We start from the raw sequence: 18,556 nt of genomic DNA, 5'->3' as shown, positions 1-18,556 counted from the left end.
AGCTAAACATCTTCCCACGGCTGGGAGTTAGACAGATTTATTTTGCTGAGCAAAATTTTTATCCACAGAAGACCTGGGGGAGAGTTTAGACCTCGCTTCAGAGCAGCTTCCTGCCAACAGCGCAGCTAATAATCACCACCACAGGGCAAAGCGACGCTGGAAAGCCTTGAAGTGGATTTGGGCACAGCAGGAACTCAAAAGCCAGCATGGCAGAATTTCTGCCTTGGAGAGGGGGAAAACTTACTCAATAAGGTTGCACATCCTCCCCATAATTTCATTTATCCCTTTATGTATTTTCAAAGGAACTAAAGGTGGCTAATAATAATAATAATAATAATAATAATAATAATAATAAATGCAGCAATCCCCACCAAAAATCTTAAGGCCAAGCCCCCATAACAAAATACAAAACATCCCCTGAAACTGGGACGTTAAAGGTGAATCAGCAGAGAGTCTTTCTAAACAGCCACATTTTCACTGGCCACTTACAACAGTGCAGTGCCCACATCTGGGTGACGTGGTGAGCCCCCAAGCAGTAGGGTGGAGAATCTTTTTCAGCTTGAAGGTTGCACTGAGCCATGCCTTGGGCTGTCTAAGATCCTAAACCCTTTTAAATATGTTTGTGGGGGGGAGGGGGGTTATAGGTTTATTTTGTTCTTGTTTTTATTATGTGTTTTGTTTTTAAGCTGTGAACTGCCTTGAGACCTACAGATGAAGTGCCTAATAATAATAATAATAATAATAATAATAATAATAATAATACTCTCAAGGGCCACTTTCCAGAGGCCACATACCAGCAGTGGGCAGGGCCAGAGGCAAAAGTGATGAGAAGCAGAATCCATGCAGAGCAAAACCTTTTGCCCAGCAGCCTATATCCCAGCTGCAAGAAAGGAAGGGGTTGCTACCCACTTAATACCATGGGTAGGCAACCTAAGGCCCGTGGGCCGGATGTGGCCCAATCGCCTTCTCAATCCGGCCCATGGACGGCCCGGGAATCAGCGTGTTTTTACATGAGCAGAATGTGTCCTTTTATTTAAAATGCATCTCTGGGTTATTTGTGGGGCATAGGAATTCGTTCATTGTTTTTCTTTTCAAAATATAGTCCTGCCCCCCACATGGTCTGAGGGACGTTGGACTGGCCCATGGCTGAAAAAGTTTGCTGACCCCTGCTTAATACCAACCCAGTCCACATTCCGGCCTTTGCACTGAGAAGGGCACATAGCAGGGCAGTAAGATTGTGACCTGCAGCGAAACCCCAAGGACCAGCCTGAGGTTCCTCGCTCCTGTCTTGAACTGCAGCTTCAACAACAAATTGTGACTTCAGGGCATGGTTTGTTTGGGAGAAACAAACGATGAGGACTAGTTCAGTTACTGCAGTAGGGCAGCTGTCCCCAACATGAATCCTGGTTGGGGTTGCAACTTGCTTATTATGAATTTAATGTCTTCATTTTGTTTTTTAAAGTTGTGAACCGCCTTGGGACCTTCGGATGAAAGGCGGCGTGCAAATTTAATAAACGAACTAGCAAACTTCCATCAGCCCCAGCCAGCATTAGGGATGATGGGTGTTGCAGTCCGAAACCTCTAAAAGGAGCCAGGTTGGGAAAGGCTCTAATAAACCAAGACTAGCGATTTGTTGCTGTTCCTTAGGCCAGGCGAGGAGCACAGAGGGAGAGTGACTGAGCAGCGTGCACACTTCTGATGGTTTAGCACAGGTGTAGGCAACCTAAGGCCCGTGGGCTGGATGCAGCCCAATTGCCTTCTCAATCCAGCCCACGGATGGCCTGGGAATCAGCATGTTTTTACATGAGTAGAATGTGTGCTTTTATTTAAAATGCATCTCTGGGTTATTTGTGGGGCATAGGAATTCATTCATTCCCCTCCCCCCAAAATATAATCCAGCCCACCACATGGTCTGAGGGACAGTGGACCGGCCCACGGCTGAAAAAGGTTGCTGACCCCTGGCTTAGCACCATGGCTAACAAACAGGGCATGAGGCACCCCAACTGGCAGGGCTTGTGCCACAAGGTCAGGACCATAAGGCAAAAAGTCCTTCCCCTGGTACTGCCCGCTGTGCTTCATGGGGCTGAGGGATCTCTGGTGTGAGAAGATGACTGGAGCATGCAGGGCAGAAACACGCAGAAGGAGGGAATCCTTCAGTTCCCCCGGGGTCCCAAGCCCCTGAAAGCTTAAAACAGAACCTTAAATTGGGGCCAGAGAAACAAAACACCTCCGGCCTGCCAGCAACCTGCCTGCAGCAGTTCACAAAGGGGCTGAGAAGGCAGCGCTTACACTAGGACTCTAGTAAATAGCACTCTGGTAAATAGCAAAAGGGGCCCTTCAATTTTTAAAGGGAAAATAGTAGGTTTGCTATGTTTTATTAGCAGGCAAGAACCTCAGAGCTCTACTGAAAGAGACAGCTCACACCTGTTTGCCAAACTCTCTTCTGCTAGCAATGCACGGAGCTTGTCTGCTTGGCAAGCTAACCCCCCTCCCTGTCCAAGGCTTCATTTTATTCACCTTTGAATTCTGGCCCCACCTCAACGGCCTCCATCTGCCTCACGGGGATCCCAGGCAGCTGGAAGATGTCCAGCACGGTGTTCTTACACTCTGGCTTGCTGGAAAGGGTTAAAAGTGAAACAAGGGGGCGGGGGAGGAAAGGAGAAGATTAAAGAATGCACATATGAGGATCATTCCAAAGCTTCAAGATACATCTTTGTCTTGCAAGGGAGGCTCATTCCCCTGGAAGGCACTTCGCGAGGTTCAGAGGTGATGCTGGGATTTCAGACGTTCCGCCAGGTTTAAGCCAAAGGCCAGGCCCAGGAGATCCCTCGAAGGAGGGTCCATTTTCCCATTTCGCCCGCAACAGCTTGGACAGGCTTCCTCAACCTCGGCCCTCCAGATGTTTTTGGCCTACAACTCCCATGATCCCTAGCTGGCAGGACCAGTGGTCAGGGAGGATGGGAATTGTAGTCTCAAAACATCTGGAGGGCCGAGGCTGAGGAAGCCTGAGCTTGGAGGATCACCAGGAAGCAGTAAAGAACTTCAGTGGTGGCCGGGATGCAGAAGGCAGCCGAATTTGTGCCAGGATGCAAAGGACGTTCCACATAATCCTCACATACACATTCCCTACCATTTCCACTTCTGGGGCACTGCTCTGCACCATCCCTCCCCTCGAGACGAGGCCTTTGAAATGTCGCTGGAGACTTCGGCATCATGAAGGATCGTAGTTGGATCTCGTAAGCGCGGCCGCTTGGTGGCAGCAAGGAAGCCAAGAGAGAGAGAGAAAGCCAGTCTCCCTGCTTAGCAGCCATGTGGCGACGCTGAGAGGCCAGGGATTAAAATAAGCGACGCGACTCCCTCCTCCCACCCCCGTGCAAACCAGAAGGGGACTGGAGAAAGCCAACTTGAATAAGAGCTGACACATCCAGCCACCTGCAGGCTAGAATCAGCGGAACAGCCGCCGCCACAGCGGAGGGACCATTGGCGCTCCATTGTCCAAGAACAAACAAGGACAGATTGAAATCACAAACTCTCCCTTGTGGGTTTGGTGTGTGTGTGTGTGTTTATAAAAAAAAATCCTACATGCACACATACCAAAAACAGCAGGGTTGGGGGTTTTATTGTCAAGCAAGCAAAGCTGGAACCAGTTCAAGTTAAGAGTCTCCCCACCTCCCGAAAAGCAAGTTATTGTCGCAGGGCAGCCGAGGCAATGGAAGGAAGGAGGCAATTCGGAACCCAGGCATCGTTCTTCCCTGGAGCCCCAGGACCTATTTGGAATGTCAGGGGCATGTGAAATAAAGAGGGACGTGCACAGTGAATATGGCAGTCCAAACGTATCTGGGGCATGGGAGCTTGGGCTCTAGGGAGTGAGAGAGAGTTTATGTCTGACTCCAGTGCTCACTTTTTTCCGTCGCCATCCTCTGTGCTGTTAAGCTCGTGCTACTCTCAGGCACCATTCCCTACTCCCAGGGGTCTTTCCGAAAGATGCCGCATGGCCATATAATTGAGGAGACAAAATCTGGGGGTCAGCACTACCCGCTAAGTTCAGCTGCTTTCCCTCCCCAAACTGTTCTCCCCGCAACTTACAAATGGTGCGTGTTCCAGCTCAACACACCACTCTGCTGTTCCTCGAGCACAAGAGCCTCCCGGCCCGACATTTTTTCTCCCCTGTCCTGTCGGCCTCAACAGGCCAAGGAACAATCCCGCCCTGTCCCGCTTTGCAAAGTGGTGTTGGTTTTGGCGGGGCGGTGGCAGCGGAGAGGGAAGCAAGCAAGTTTGCAGGGAGGCTGCAAGAAAGTTAATTAGCCTCTAATTACAGCACTAATTAACTAAAATACTAATCACCCTGACAAATCATACATTAGTATCGGCAATTGCTTGCAGGATTAGCATAATAATGCTTCCCTTTGCTTTATCGGGAGGGAAAGTAGTCATTAATAACCATCTGCAGTAGCCATTCACAGATCCCTTTTATCTGTTTGGAAGGATGGGCAGTGTGGCGGGCTGGGAAAAGGGAGAAAAAAAGACTTCAGCAGAGAATATTTGGTAGTTCTTAAGTAGATTTTAGATGTTGCACCTGGGGCAACAGAGATGGGGGTGGTCTTGGGAGTGGGGACTGAATCTTTGAAAAATCTAGGTTTAAAAAGGCAGCCAGGCAGCCTGAACATTCAATGCCCATTTGAAAAACTCCCTGGTGCGCTCAGTTTCTGTACTGAGCTTGATGGACCAATGCCATTACTCTGCATAAGGCAGCTTCCTGAGATCCTAAGGGTTCCTCTGATTACCTAACTTTTGCTACACCGGCTGGAGGAATAGCCTGTGTTCTTGCAGAATAACCCTTTGCACACATGCTCACTGCCAGCTTTGGGGCTGTTGTTTTTTGGGAGGGAAATGGTGGGGGCTTGAGCAAGTTAAATAAATAATAATAAATATTTTTTATTATTTATATGCCACCCATCTGACTGGGTCACCCCAGCCACTCCGAGCAGCTTCCAGCAAAACATTAAAAAATAAATAAATAAATTGTCCAGTAACACCTTAGAGACCAACTTAAGGTGCTACTGGACAATTATATATATATATATATATATATATATATATATATATATATATATATATATATATTCTACTGTGTCAGACCAACACGGCTACCTACCTGAATCTAGAGCAGAATATAAAACCACCATAAAACATAAAATACTTGTGCCCTCAAGTTGGATTCCATCCCTACCAGGAAAGGGAAGCTAAGTAACAGCATCTGCCCCTCTCGGCACACATCCCAGCTCTCTCAGGGGCAGGGGGAGCAAACCTGTAGTAGGTTTATGGTTGTTGCCGTTGCATTTATATTCTCCACTTCCTCATTTATTCCCCACAACATCCATGCAAGGTAGACTAGGTTGAGAGGCAACAGCTGGCCCTCATGGTCCGCCAGCTCCATGGCCAAATGGGGAGTTGAACCCGTGTCTCCCAGGCCCTAGTCTCTAACCACTACACCACACTGCCTCCCTAGAGCCCCTTTCTGGCTGTGATAGGTGCCTTGACAGGGATACACTGAAGGCAACCCCTGGTGCTGGGAATTCTGCGGCGGTGGCAAGCTATTAAAAAAACACGCCCCCGTGTGCTCTGAACTTTGCACGAATCGAGACGGGACGCCTCACCTGAGGATGTAGTTCACCCAGACCATGTTCTTCTCGGTGGGGTTCTTGACATTGACCGAGATGGTGGCGCACGACTGGACCCACACAAAGCCCCCGTTCTTCTGCAGCCAGCGGTAATACTGGGTCACCACCTGCCCCTTGTTTAACACTAAAGGAAGAGAGGAGGAAGGGGAGGCAACAGCCGTTAACAATAGTTTTAGGAAGGAAAACATTAACTGCCTCTACCCCCAAAGCGCTGAGGAACTTGCCTGGACTGTACCACTTCAGGTCACCAGGGAAGGTTGCAAGCTGGGTAGAGAGCAAGCCTTGAGCTTGGCTGAAATTCTTCACTCTTTCGCAACACATTTGTTAGATGCGAGGGTTTTTTTTCTTTAAATGGAGGGGGGCCAATCAAAAATTCAAAAGCCCCCCCCCTTCGTTGGAAGGTAGTACAGTCCAGGAAGAGCTTTACCACTTGATTCTGCTGGCTGCATAAAACTGGTCCTTGGACAATCTGCTTTTCATAGGCAGCAGAGGTGAAGAGGTGCCAGGGTAGGAGAAGAATCGTAGAACTGTGGAGTTGGAAGGGACCCTGAGGGCCATCTAGTCCAACCTCCTACAAGGCAAGAATCTTGACTAAAAACAGATCAGGAGAAGCCAGGGGTGGCTTATAGAAGTGCAGGGGATTGCTTTGGCCAAAACTGTGACCCCTTGGGTCTGTAACGGGGGGGGGGGGGGGACAGGACCGGCCCATTGCCCCTCCAGGTGATGCTAGACTCCAACACCCATCAATCCCAGCCAGCACGGCCAACAGCAAGGGACGATGAAAGCTGTAGTCCAGCAAAACATCAGGAGGGCCATAGACTGCCCAGCCATGTTCTAGAACGACATAAATAGCTCAGCCAGTAGAGCAGCGTTTCTCAACCGCTGTTCCACGGCACAGTAGTGTGCCGCGGGACGCTGGCTGGTGTGCCGCGAGACGCTGGCTGGTGTGCCGCGAGACGCTGGCGACGAGAAGGGCGATTTGCTGCCCTGTCACCTGCCGGAAAGGAAGCCGGCCGGGTCACGACGGGGGCGGGGCGAGCGCAGCTCTCAACAGGCACCACCATGGCCTGCTGCTGTTTGTCTCGCTCTCGCTCCTCTTGCTGGCGGCGCCCAGGGCTTGGTCGGCGCGGGAGTGAGCGGCCTCTTCGGCAAGGAGTCCTGCAGAAGGTGAGGTGCTCTTCTAGCTAGCCCAGGGGTCGGCAACCTGCGGCTCCGGAGCCGCATGTGGGAGCCTCAAAAGGGAGCCTCACCAAGAAGCCCCAGCCCACGCAGACAGGGACCGATCGGAGGTCGGTCCGTCGTTTGTTCCCTTCCACTGCGGAAACTCCGCCGCCGGGGCTGCGCGCACGGGGAGAAGGCGGTGAGTGGCTCCGCCAAGGACATAATGCAGAACAGACCCGCAAAGGAACCCCTCAACAGTCTTTTGCCATTAAATTCCAACTTTTACACCATGCACTTTTTGCACCCGTGTGTGTAATCTACCTCTCTCTGAGGACCGCCAAGAGATAGACAAAGTGGGCTCCAGCCTTTAAGGTGCCACGGAAGACAGCCTCTCTGTCTTGTAGGCTTTTCTTTTTTAAAAAAAAACACCCCAAGAACTGCAAACTAACGCCTCTGCAAATGGACGCACCACCCTTCTTCAGTGGCATGCTTTACGTCTCCCCTCCAAACTAAACTAAATATAGGGCGGCACAGAGTTGGTGTGCCGCAGGATTTTTTTTCATAGAACAAGTGTGCCGTGGCCCAAAAAAGGTTGAGAAACACTGCAGTAGAGCATGAGACTCTTAATCTGAGGCTTGGGGGTTCAAGCCCCACATTTGGCAAAAGATCCCTGCATTACAGAGGGCTGCACGACCCTTCCAGTCCCTTCCAACTCTATGATTCTAAGCGGAGCCCTGGCGGACCAGACCAAAGGCCAGTCTAGCCCAGGACTCTGTTTCCCAAAGTAGCCAAAGCCTCTGAATACCAGTGCCTGGGGAATCCAAGGGGAAAGAGTGTGGCTTCTGCTTGTAGACTTCCCAAAGGCTGCCTGTATTTAAAGTACATGGAGTCCCCTGCCCCGAATCCTGGGATCTGTAGTTTGCTAAGGTGCCAGGAATCTTAGCTCTCGGAGGGAATGCCCTGGACTAGATGGAGCTCTGGCACAACCCAGGAACGTGCACGGGGTGTTCTAAAATAAAAAGCCTATCATCATCAACACCATTACGAAGCCAACATACAGTCCAGGTGACTTTGCCGGATTCCCTCCACATCCTCGCCGTGAATGAATCGGTAGCAGCTTTTGCCCACGAGCTCCGAGGGGGTCAAGTCCATATAATCGCTGATCCTGGGAGGGGGGTGTGTGTCAGGGGAAGAAAGAGGAAAAAGGAAGGCAAATTACGGAAGGGCTGAGCAGCAGACCCATTTATTCCTACAGGGCCATCTGTGTGTACAGCACCTTTCAAGAAAGAGGTGTGACAGAGCCCTGCCCCAAGGAGCTTACAATTCAAACCAGGTAGAGAGAAACAACAGAAGCAACATGGGCAGGGGAAGAATATAGGATCAATTACATGGACTTTGGGCTCAGATACAATATAGGTGGGGGGCTGGGAGACAGGAGCAGCAAATCCAGAGGTAGTAGCAGAAACCGGGGGGGGGGGATAAAGACAACAGAAAGGCACCACCCTTTGAAGTGCTGTGTGCGTAACTTCGATTTCCAACTTACTTGGGCGCTGCGACTTTTTCAGCCGTCTCTGCCGACAGATGCCCGCGTTCCCCGAGAATGGCAAAAGCAGCCCAGAGGGCTCTGGCAACCCACCTGCTCTCGCAGTACACGATCTGCAAGTCCATGTTGACCCGGAAGACAAACATGTGGCACTCGATGCGCACCTCGCTGAGCGTGGAAGGGGGCAGGGTGTGGGCCAGCGCCACCAGCCCCATCACGCGGCCCAGCAGGGAGTGGGCGTGGGAGAAGGACGGCAGCCGGGGGCGGAGGCGGCCCGTTACGTGGATCACCTGCAGGGGGCGAGGGAGAGTGTGAGAAGCGGGTTTGAGGGAGGGGGCATGGACAGGAGAACCTTATCATAATTATCTTCTTCTTCTTATTATTATTATTATCATCACCACCATCATCAAGAATGGCGCATAGGAAGTCATTTAAACAAAGTATTAATCTGAAAATAATTGGGATAATTGGAATAAAATTTGGAAAATCAACATAAAATTACAATATAAAAACACTTAATAAAAATACTTAAATCAATTAATACTAATGAATAAAAACTAATTAAAATACAGTGGTGCCTTGGTTTACGAACTTAATCCGTTCCGGAAGTCCGTTCTTAAACCAAAGCGTTCTTAAGCCAAGGCGTGCTTTCCCATAGCAGCGGGGGACTAAATTTTCAAATGGAACACACTCAACAGGAAGTGAAACATGTTCTTATTCCAAGGCAAAGTTCACAAACCAAGACATCTACATTTGCAGCGTTCTTAATCCAAGTTGTTCATAAAGCAAGCTGTTCTTAAACCAAGGTACCACTGTACGCTTAATTAAACAACAATTTAAAGCATCCCCATCTCCCTTAAAAACATTAATCTTACCAGAAGGCTGCTGGCCCATGCCTTCATTTCACCCCAAAAATGCCACACACACCCCACAAAGGGATGACTTCCTTTGGTGTTGCCCCCTTTGGTGGTGGCTTGTACTTGGGACGACAGAATGGGTTTCAGAAAAGGAGGGACTCCTCCATGGAGCTATTGGGGGAACGTTGCAAGGAAAGGATCAAGTGTTTCAGTTTAGGAGCTGGGGGGCAACTTGGATGGCAAGTCATGAAAATTAGGGGTTCTATCCAACATTACCAAGAGCAGACCCATTGAACATAACTAGTTTGGGTTATGAGTAGACCCATTTTAGTGAGTCTACTCTCTGAGCAGAACTTTGTTGGATGTAACCATACAATGGGCATGGAGAAAGGCTTGTTTTTCCCGCCTTCTGTAATATTAAAGCATGGAATTGTTCAGTGAATCTCAGGATTAGATTCAGTGAATGCGAAAGAACATTTATTCACAAAAGTGTGAAAGTTTTGCTTGTGGAACTCAGTGCCACAAGGCACTGTGCTGGCCAGCAACTCAGGTGGCTTTGAAAGCAGATTAAGCCCACCCACCGTGGACAGGTCTATTGAACAGGGACTAACTGTGATGGCGACATGAAACCTCCAGATTCAGAAGCAGTCTACCTCTCAATCCCAGGTGCTTGGGGATGGAAGGAAGGAAGGGCTGCTGCCTTCATGCCCTGCTTGAGAGCTTCTGGCTGGTCCGTGTGGGAAAACGTGGGACACTGGAGTAAATGGACCTTTGGTCTGATCCGGCATGGCTCTTCATCTCAGAGTTGTGGGTTCGAGTCCCACTTTGGGTGATCCCTGCATTGCAGGGGGTTGGGCTAGATGATCCTCATGGTCCCTCCCTACTCTACAATTCTATGATTCTATCATCTCATGCCATCAGCAGGAATCCTACCTAATTTTGTTTCATTTAAATCCTGGTCCAGCCACATCAACCACTTTGGCACTAAGTGGCGGCTTATGTATTCTGCGCAACTACTTTTTTTTCCCAAATGAGAAAAAAAGTTATACGTTTTTGTGCAAAGGCGAACCACATTCTGCATCAAGAAAAGCAGAATTCTGCAACCTACAAAGAACACACACACATCTGCATCGCTCCTTGCATCCTGCAGGATTTTATTCTGCATGCCTTACTCTGTGCCTGTTAGCTGTGCGGCAGGAGGCAAACATGAAAGCCCCAGGTCACGCCTTAAGGACTAGTGACTTGATTCTTTGCTGCTGTTTTCAGGTGCACATTGGGAATTCTGCACTTCCACTCCCCGCCACAAGACAGGCTGTCGACAGTGCCTCCCCACACCTTCAAGAGGAAGAAGACCCACAGACAGAGTGGGCGTCATTTTACCTTGTAGCCGGAAGTTTTCACGTGAAGCCCTCTCTTGGTCAGGGTGGATTTCAGACGGATGAAAAAGGAGCGGTCCAAAGCGTCGCCCTCAGCAGAATGGGAGCTGGCTGGATCTAAGAGACAGAGACACCCTCTATATTAGGAGCTACCCCAAGAACATAAGCAGAGCCTGTTGGATCAGGCCCATGGCCCACGTAGTCCAGCATCCTGTCCTCACAATGGCCAACCAGCAAGCAGGATTCGAACACAAGAGCCCTCTGTGGCTTCCAGTAACTGGTGTTCAGAAACAACCATGTCATCCCCTCAGCAAGGGATCTGCTCCCACTCCTGAGAGGTGTGGCTTCATTCTGCTTCAAAATTACGCCAGCCATGAAGGAAGTGAAAGGCCATAGCTGGACATCAGGCAGAAGAAAGAAGCTGTGAGCCTTCCCCAAAGAGCTTGAGAACAGTGATTGCAGTGATAGTATCTATACCAATGATGGACAACCTGTTGAGCTTGGTGTGTCAAAATTCGCCAAAAAACCGAGCATAACTCGGGTGGTGTGTCACTTCGAGAAAAAAACCATAATTTCATGATATTTATAGTTTAAATCAGTGTTTCTCAACCTTTTTTGGGCCACGGCACACTTTTCTATGAAAAAAAATCCCGCGGCACACCAACTCTGTGCCGCCCTATATTTAGTTTAGTTTGGAGGGGAGACGTACCGGTAAAGCATGCCGCTGAAGAACTGCTGCGCGGTAGCCAGGCGGACCCACCAGGCACAGAGCCTGCGGAGCGAGCGGGGACAGACCCCAGGCGGGCAGACACGGGCGCGCAGCTGCCACCGCCTCCCTCCCAGCCGCCCCAGGCAGCCGCCGCCGCTCTGGCCCGGCGAAGGGAAGCCCTGCGCAGCCTTCCCCGCCTGCCTCCTCCTCCCCAGGAGGGCGATTTGCATTGTCACGTGCCTGGCGGCCGCCAATAATCAACACTGACCCGCCGGAAAGGAAGCCGGCCGGGTCACGACGCGGGCGCTCGCCTCGCGTCGTGACCCGGCCGGCTTCCTTTCCGGCGGGTCAGCGACGTGACAGTGCAAATCGCCCTTCTCGTCGCGGCACACCAGCCAGTGTTTCGCGGCACAGTAGTGTGCCGCGGAACACCGGTTGAGAAACGCTGGTTTAAATAACAAAAATGTATAATTGTAATATATAACTGTATTTAATAAACCAAAAGTTGTTGGTTTTTTGTTGTTGAGCTTTTTGGGGGGAGCTGCTGACCAAAGTTTTGGAGGTTTTTTGGGGGGGTGTAAAAGTTGCTTTGCTTTTGGGGGGGGGATGCTCCAAAGCTGCTGCACTTTTGGGGGGGAAAGAGAACAGAAATAAATGACGAATAGTACCTTCGCTAGAACTAACACCCAGCACTGATATAGTCTGCCAAAGCAACAACAACAACAAAAAAACCCCAGCACAGAACGGGTTAAAAAATGAACGCTGTTACACCCAATCATAGTCTGCCAAAGCACCATAAAAAACAGCACTGAAAGGGTTAAAAAAACCAATCTCTGGCTACCAGCAACAACAACAACAAAGGATCCTGGTTCTAACAGCAGAGACAAGCTCTAGCGGAGACAAGCTATAGGAGGAGCGGGAGAACAAATGGGGGGGGGGCAACAACAACAGCGCGAATGGGCCGATGGGGCGCGTGCCAGCAGTGAGGGCTCTGCGTGTCACGTCTGAAGCACGTGTCATAGGTTCGCCATCACTGACCTATACAGTAACCCGCTGAAGAAGTCCAGGAGGATGCCAGCATGGTTAAACAGCCGTGTCAAGGACACTGTAAACGGTGAACGGACTTCCTTTTAAGAAGCAGAGGTTTCTGGCAAAAGAAATGCAAGGCAAGCAAAGAAGGGGTTTGTGGTAGAAATGACTAAAGATGTAAAAAATAAAAATGAACACCATCCTTGGACACATTAGGAACAGGAAACCGAGGAGGCAGAAGACCTTTAGATGACTTTCCATAGAATGGAGAGTTTTGAAGAAGACTGGCAAATTGTATTTGCGCATTGGCCTTCCCCGTGGAAGATGTCCATATCTGGGCCATTGTTTTCATGCGGGGTGGGTGGGGTGGGGGTGAAGGGAAGCGTTTGCAGAGCTATGTCAAATAGAGGTGACAAAAGGGTGAACTTTAAGAGCTAATTGACAAATTACAAACTAACAAAAAGTCAGAGCCAGATGGCATTCACCCAAGAGCCCTTAAAGAACTCAAATGTAAAACTGCTGATCTTTTAACATAAATATTCAACGTTAAAAATCAGTTTCCTTCTTCCCAGAGGATTGGAAGGTAACCTGAGCATTTTTTTATTTTTTTTAAGGAATGAGGTGGGCATTTGCTATTACAGACTCACCACCTTATTTTTTCTCCTAGGTAAATTTGCAGGGACCATTATTAAAGCTAGTACATTTTTAAGCATGTGGAAGAACAAGCCATGTTGAGGAAGAATCAGCATGGTTTCTGCAATGGGAGGTCCTGCCTCACGATAGCCTTTTGTAAATGTTTGTAGGTCTCAAAAAACACATGGCCATGGGTGATCTGGTAGACATGAGAGGTTGGATCAGATGCTAGTCATACTCAGACTTACTGAAATTAATAGACATGACTAACTTAGATTAATTTCACGGGTCTACTTTGAGCAGAACTTAGCTGGAAACAATCTTATATATCTGAATGTCCCAAAAGCTCATCAAAGGCTCTTGAGAGAACTTGGCAGTTATTGGGTAAGAAAGAGGTCCTTATATGACTCAGTAACTGGTTGAAGGCCAAAGGCAGAGAGTAGGGATGCAATGGAGGCATGCAAGAAGAATCTGTGTTGGGACCAGCTTGACTTAATTCCTTCCCCAATGCTCTGGAGATTGCAGAAGGAGCAGTGATGTGGCCAAGAACTACATCAGATTACAACAAGCTATTGAAGGTCATAAAACCCAAAATGTGGATTGCAAAGAGCTCCACTAAGCCACGAAGCTCAGCGGGTGACCTTGGGCTAGTCGCTGCCTCTCTGCCCAGCCTACCTCAGAGGGTTGTTGTGGGAATTAAATGGGGAGGGGGAGAATTATATAATATAAATGCCACCTTGAGCTCCTTGGAGGAAGAAGGTGGGATACAAATGTAGTGAAATAAACAAAGAAATCCTAACCTAACCCAACTGTAACAAAACAAGCAACCACAGGAGGCTGCAATCAGGACTCACAGATCAGCCTTCACCAACCAGTTTGGACCACAAATCCCATCTGCTCCCATCAAAGCACAATTTAACCTACGGAACTGCCTGCCACACAACGAGGTACTGGCTCTTGGCTTAGCTTTTTATTGGGAGGGCGGGAACACTGACCAAGTATACATTTATTTAGCATTCTGCAGCTCCAAGGTCTAGAAGAAATGTTGTATCTGAGCAACCAGCGCTCCTTTTGCTTTCCTTCTCTCAGTTGTGGGGATCCCTGCTTCTCGTGTTTATAAAAGGGCCACCCTTTCAGGTGTTTTGGACAATTCCCAGCAGCTCCCAGAGTTACACAACCACATGGGATCTGTAGTCCAAAACAGCTGGAGGGGGTGTAGTTTGGGGTGAGAGCTATCCTAGAGGAATCTAGCTAGCCAGGCCATGTTGAGAACAAGACTGCTGGATGAGACAGACCCCTCATCAGATCCAGCAGGTTTCCCCCGCCTTCCCCCCCCCCATTCTTATGAGAACACACTCAGGGGCAGAACGCTGATCTCGTATTCTCTTTTACTTTCCAGCTCAGTATAAATCTTTCACAAGTTCCCTGGATAAAAGCCGAGCAGGCGGATGCCAAACGAGCAGGGAGGAGACTCGAGATTCCGCTTCGCTCCTCTTTCTCTCTCTCCCTCGGTGTCCTTCGCAGGTGTGCAAGTGGGTGGGGGCTGAGGGCAAACGAGGCACCCGGTGGCAGCCTCTGACCCCCCTAGGTCAGCTTGCGGAGAAGCAGCAGGGAGAGCTACTGGAGACTCGCCGCCTGATCCTAGGCAGCAACGGCCCATCGGCCCAATGACGCTTGCAGCCAAGCAAGGGCGAAACAGGATCAAAGCAGCACAGGAAAAACACAGCAAGATGATCCCAGTGGTCCCTCTACAATCCTGTGATTCTACAATTCCCCTTTGTGCAATCACGGCTTCCCTCAGAGAATCCTGGGAGTTGTAGTTTGTTCAGGGCACTGAGAATTGTTAGGAGACCCACTGCTCCTCTCTCAGAGCTACAATTCCCAGAGTTCCCTGGGAGGAGGGATTGATTGTAAGCCAATCTGGGAACTGCAGCACTTAGGAGGGGGAACGAGCCTTAACAGGCAACAGTTCTGAGGATTCTTTGGCGAAAGCCATGTCTGCTTAGAGCTGAATCATAGAGTTTTAATTTTACAGTGTGAATGGGGCCAGGGTCATTTGTTCATCCAGGCTGGTGTTGCCTGCTCTGCCTTTTCCCCAACCTGGCACTCTCCAGGTGTTTTGAACTACAACTCCCATCAGTCGCTGCCAGCATGACCCATGGCCAGGGATGCTAGGAATTGTAGTCCAACACATCTGGAGGGCATGGAATTGGCAGCCCTTGGTCTAACACTGACCGGCAGTCCTTCTCCAGGGTTTCAGGCAGAAATCTCTCCCCGGCCCTACCTAGAGACACCAGGGATTGAACCTATGGCCTTCAGCACACATCACAGATGCTCTGGCGCTGAGCTATGACCCTTGCATGGATTCTCTTCCAGCTTTGGGGAAAAGGAAGTGAGCTCCACTGTTTGGAAGAGCAGAGGCCTGTGAGAAGATTCTGTGCCTGCGTTTCTGTCTGCCGTCAAAAATAAATTGGTACTAGATAAATAGACACGTAGCTTTAAAAATTAATCGTGTCGGCTATCTGGGCTATCCCCTCCCCTTTTCTTCAAAAGATTTATTTCCCACCAACTCCCTGGGGAGGGAAATGCTGGCCAGTGGGTAGAGCTAGAGGCATCCGTGGGGGAAGGGAGGCGGTCATTGTGCTCCAATTATGCACCCAGGTTTCTTCCCCTCTGTCTGCAAGAGAAAATAGTGTTCTGAAAGAGGATTCCAGATTGATTCATGATTCCAGCTTCCCACAAGCGTTTTCCTTGGGAGAAAACCCACTAGAGGCCGCAAACTCACACAACTGCACGTGATGCCGTTTGATCCCAGGAGCCTGAGCTGTAATATTCTAGGTTCAACCATTGCCGCGGCCACAAATTCACTTGGTCATGTGCATGTTCTTAGCCTCAGCAAGCCCAATCTGCAATGTCAAGTCTGCAGGGGTTGTCTACCTCGCTGGGGTGTTGTACAGATTGCTGAGCTAATGAAAGTGAAATGCTATATAGCCAGTATTATGGAAGAGGAGGAATCTGGGCGATGGGCTGCGAAAGTTGACAAAAAGAGAGACACTGGTGGGGGTAGACTAGTTCGGGACCAAGTTTTAATTCATTTATAAAGGCTAGTCTACACTGGACGTTAAACTGGCTTCAGTCATCATGGCTCTCAACCAAGAAACCTCTGATGAGATCCAGAAACGTCAAACGAAATTCCCTGTCACTGTTCCTTGGAGCCATGGGTGGTCTCCTCCTTGAAACAGACGGCTTTGTTCCCTGGAGGCGAGAGGGCGCCTCTGAGCATGCACCAAGTTCCTGTTCCTCATGACCTGAGCAACCGGACACAGTTTCCATGCTTGCAATACACTCATTCCCCAGTGTGCTTGAAGCATGGGCACACAAGAAAGTAAGAATAACCTGCTGGATCAGGCCGATGGCCCGTCGAGTCCAGCATCCTGTTCTCGCAGTGGCCAAGCAGACGCCCATTATGGGAAACCCACGAGCAGGATCCGAGCAAGCACAAGAGCCCTCTCCCCTCTTGCTGTTACCAGCAATTGGGATTCGTAAGCACAGCAGCCTCCAACTTCGGAGGCAGAGCCTAGCTCAGTTGCCCAGAGGGCATACATACCAGATTCAGAGGTCTCCGTCAGCCCAGAAGAAGAGGTGGCAGTGGCCAGAGTGGGTGCTTTCTGGCGCGTCGGGTGAGACGTCTCCGAGGGAGGCTTCAGGCCTAGCTGCTCAGCGACCTCAGGGTGGTCTCCAGGGTGGACGTAATCGAAGATGCTGCTCCCCGTCAGCTCCACCTGGAAGACAAAGAACACCTGGCTGCATCAGGAACAGAAGCAGGCTTCGATCTTTCGGGATTCTAAGCCCTCCTGCATTCTGATCCCCTTCTTACTCCTTACCCAGATTTATCGAGATCAGGGTGGTCCAACGCGTGGCCCTGGAGGCCTTTTTCAGCGGTCCTTGGCAACATTTGACAGCCCTCCACCCCAGCCCTCCGTGCTGCCATTGCACAGCCAGGTAAGCATGTCGCTGGGCTTTGGGAAGGAGGCGTGAGGACTCTGGCAGGGTCCTGGGGTTCTCCCTTTTCTTTCCCAAAACATAGTGCTTTGCCAGGTCTGGGACGGAAAAGGGAGGCTTTAGGACCCTGCCCCAGATCTTTGTGCCTCCTTGCTTGCTTATCTGGCTTTGGGAAGGCAGCAGGAGGGCTGGGGCAGGGGGAAGGTGCCCTCAATTTTTGCCTCAACCCCCCCCCCCCCTGCAACAAAGCAGTGTTCTGTGCAGAAGTATTCTTCCGGCCCACTTAAACGCTGAAGGTTAACAAAGCAAGTTTACACGAACTTGGCTTTAGGATCCAGCCTCCAGAAAACCCCAGCTTTCGCTTTTTGTTTTAAAAAGAAGGCAGGTTTCTAGTCCTCGTTGCCCAAAAGTGCGCGGGCAACGCTCAACAAAGTCCAGAGGTGTGGATGAAGGAGGTTTTCAGGGGCCAGGGTGGGGGCTCCAACGCCCTGCTTAGTTATTTGTATTACTGTATATTAAAAGAGGTATACATTCCTGGTAGTCCTTTGCCCTCTTCCTGGGACCAGAAGAAACAGGGCGATACAATGCACTAAAAATAAATTATGCAGAACAGGAGGGGCAAAAACGCATTAACAATAATGAGAAGGAGGGGCGTGCACGTTCATGCATGCCCAGAATTTTCTTCCTGCAGAATCCCATTTGTCTTTATTTTATGTTTTTAAAGAGAATAGCAGATTCACTGCTCTGGGTTGCAATGTATAGTCACTGCCTCCAATATTAGACCAATGGCCCGTCTAGAAGAGCTGTCCAGCCTGACTGGCAGCTGCTCTTCCAGGCTCTCAGAGAAAAGAAGTTCCTTCCATCACCTGCCGCTACCTGATAATTTAGCCTGCCAGTGGTGCCACTGGCAATTAGACCTTCTGCATGCCAACCAGATGCTTTTCTACCTTTAAAACATAATAATGATGATGATGATGATGATGATGATGATAATGATAATAACAATAATTTATTATTTGTACCCCGCCCATCTGGGTGGGTTTCCCCAGCCACTCTGGGCGGCTTCCAACAAAGATTAAAATACATTAAAATGTCACACATTAAAAACTTCCCTAAACAGGGCTGCCTTCAGATGTCTCCTAAAAATCTGGTAGTTGTTTATCTCTTTGACATCTGGTGGGAGGGCGTTCCACATGGTGGGTGCCACTACTGAGAAGGCCCTCTGCCTGGTTCCCTGCAGCTTGGCTTCTTGTAGCGAGGGAACCGCCAGAAGGCCCTCGGCACTGGACCTCAGTGTCCGGGCAGAACAGTGGGGGTGGAGATGCTCCTTCAGGTATACAGGACCAAGGCCGTTTAGGACTTTAAAGGTCAGCACCAACACTTTGAATTGTGCTTGGAAACATACAGGATCCAGAGTTTTGGGTGTGTGTGTGTCAGTCTCCAGGCATTCCTCAATGCACTCCGCAATCAAGCTGCAGCCTTCCTGCCCGGTGTGATGTCTCTTGTTTTGTGGCTCCACCCTAGATTTTGGGGGAATCTGGGTGTGCTGGCACATCTGCATGCAG

General features: G+C 49.8%; 1 protein-coding gene across 1 annotated transcript in view; it reads right to left on the bottom strand.

Moving 5' to 3' along the window:
* Positions 1-18,556, bottom strand: part of NPAS1 (neuronal PAS domain protein 1) — a 71,832-nt gene that overhangs the window by 2,735 nt on the left and 50,541 nt on the right. Inside the window, exons 5-10 of the mRNA XM_035120195.2 lie at positions 16,597-16,771; positions 10,623-10,735; positions 8,479-8,675; positions 7,901-8,007; positions 5,658-5,805; positions 2,518-2,615 (exon numbers count right to left, since the gene is read on the bottom strand). Of these exons, the coding sequence (XP_034976086.2) occupies positions 2,518-2,615; positions 5,658-5,805; positions 7,901-8,007; positions 8,479-8,675; positions 10,623-10,735; positions 16,597-16,771 (838 nt within the window). The remainder of the gene's footprint in view (positions 1-2,517; positions 2,616-5,657; positions 5,806-7,900; positions 8,008-8,478; positions 8,676-10,622; positions 10,736-16,596; positions 16,772-18,556) is intronic.

The sequence above is a fragment of the Zootoca vivipara genome, chromosome 6 (genome assembly GCF_963506605.1).
Source record: "Zootoca vivipara chromosome 6, rZooViv1.1, whole genome shotgun sequence".
NCBI classification, from domain to species: Eukaryota; Metazoa; Chordata; class Lepidosauria; order Squamata; family Lacertidae; genus Zootoca; species Zootoca vivipara.
This window is presented reverse-complemented; position numbering and strand designations above follow the sequence as displayed.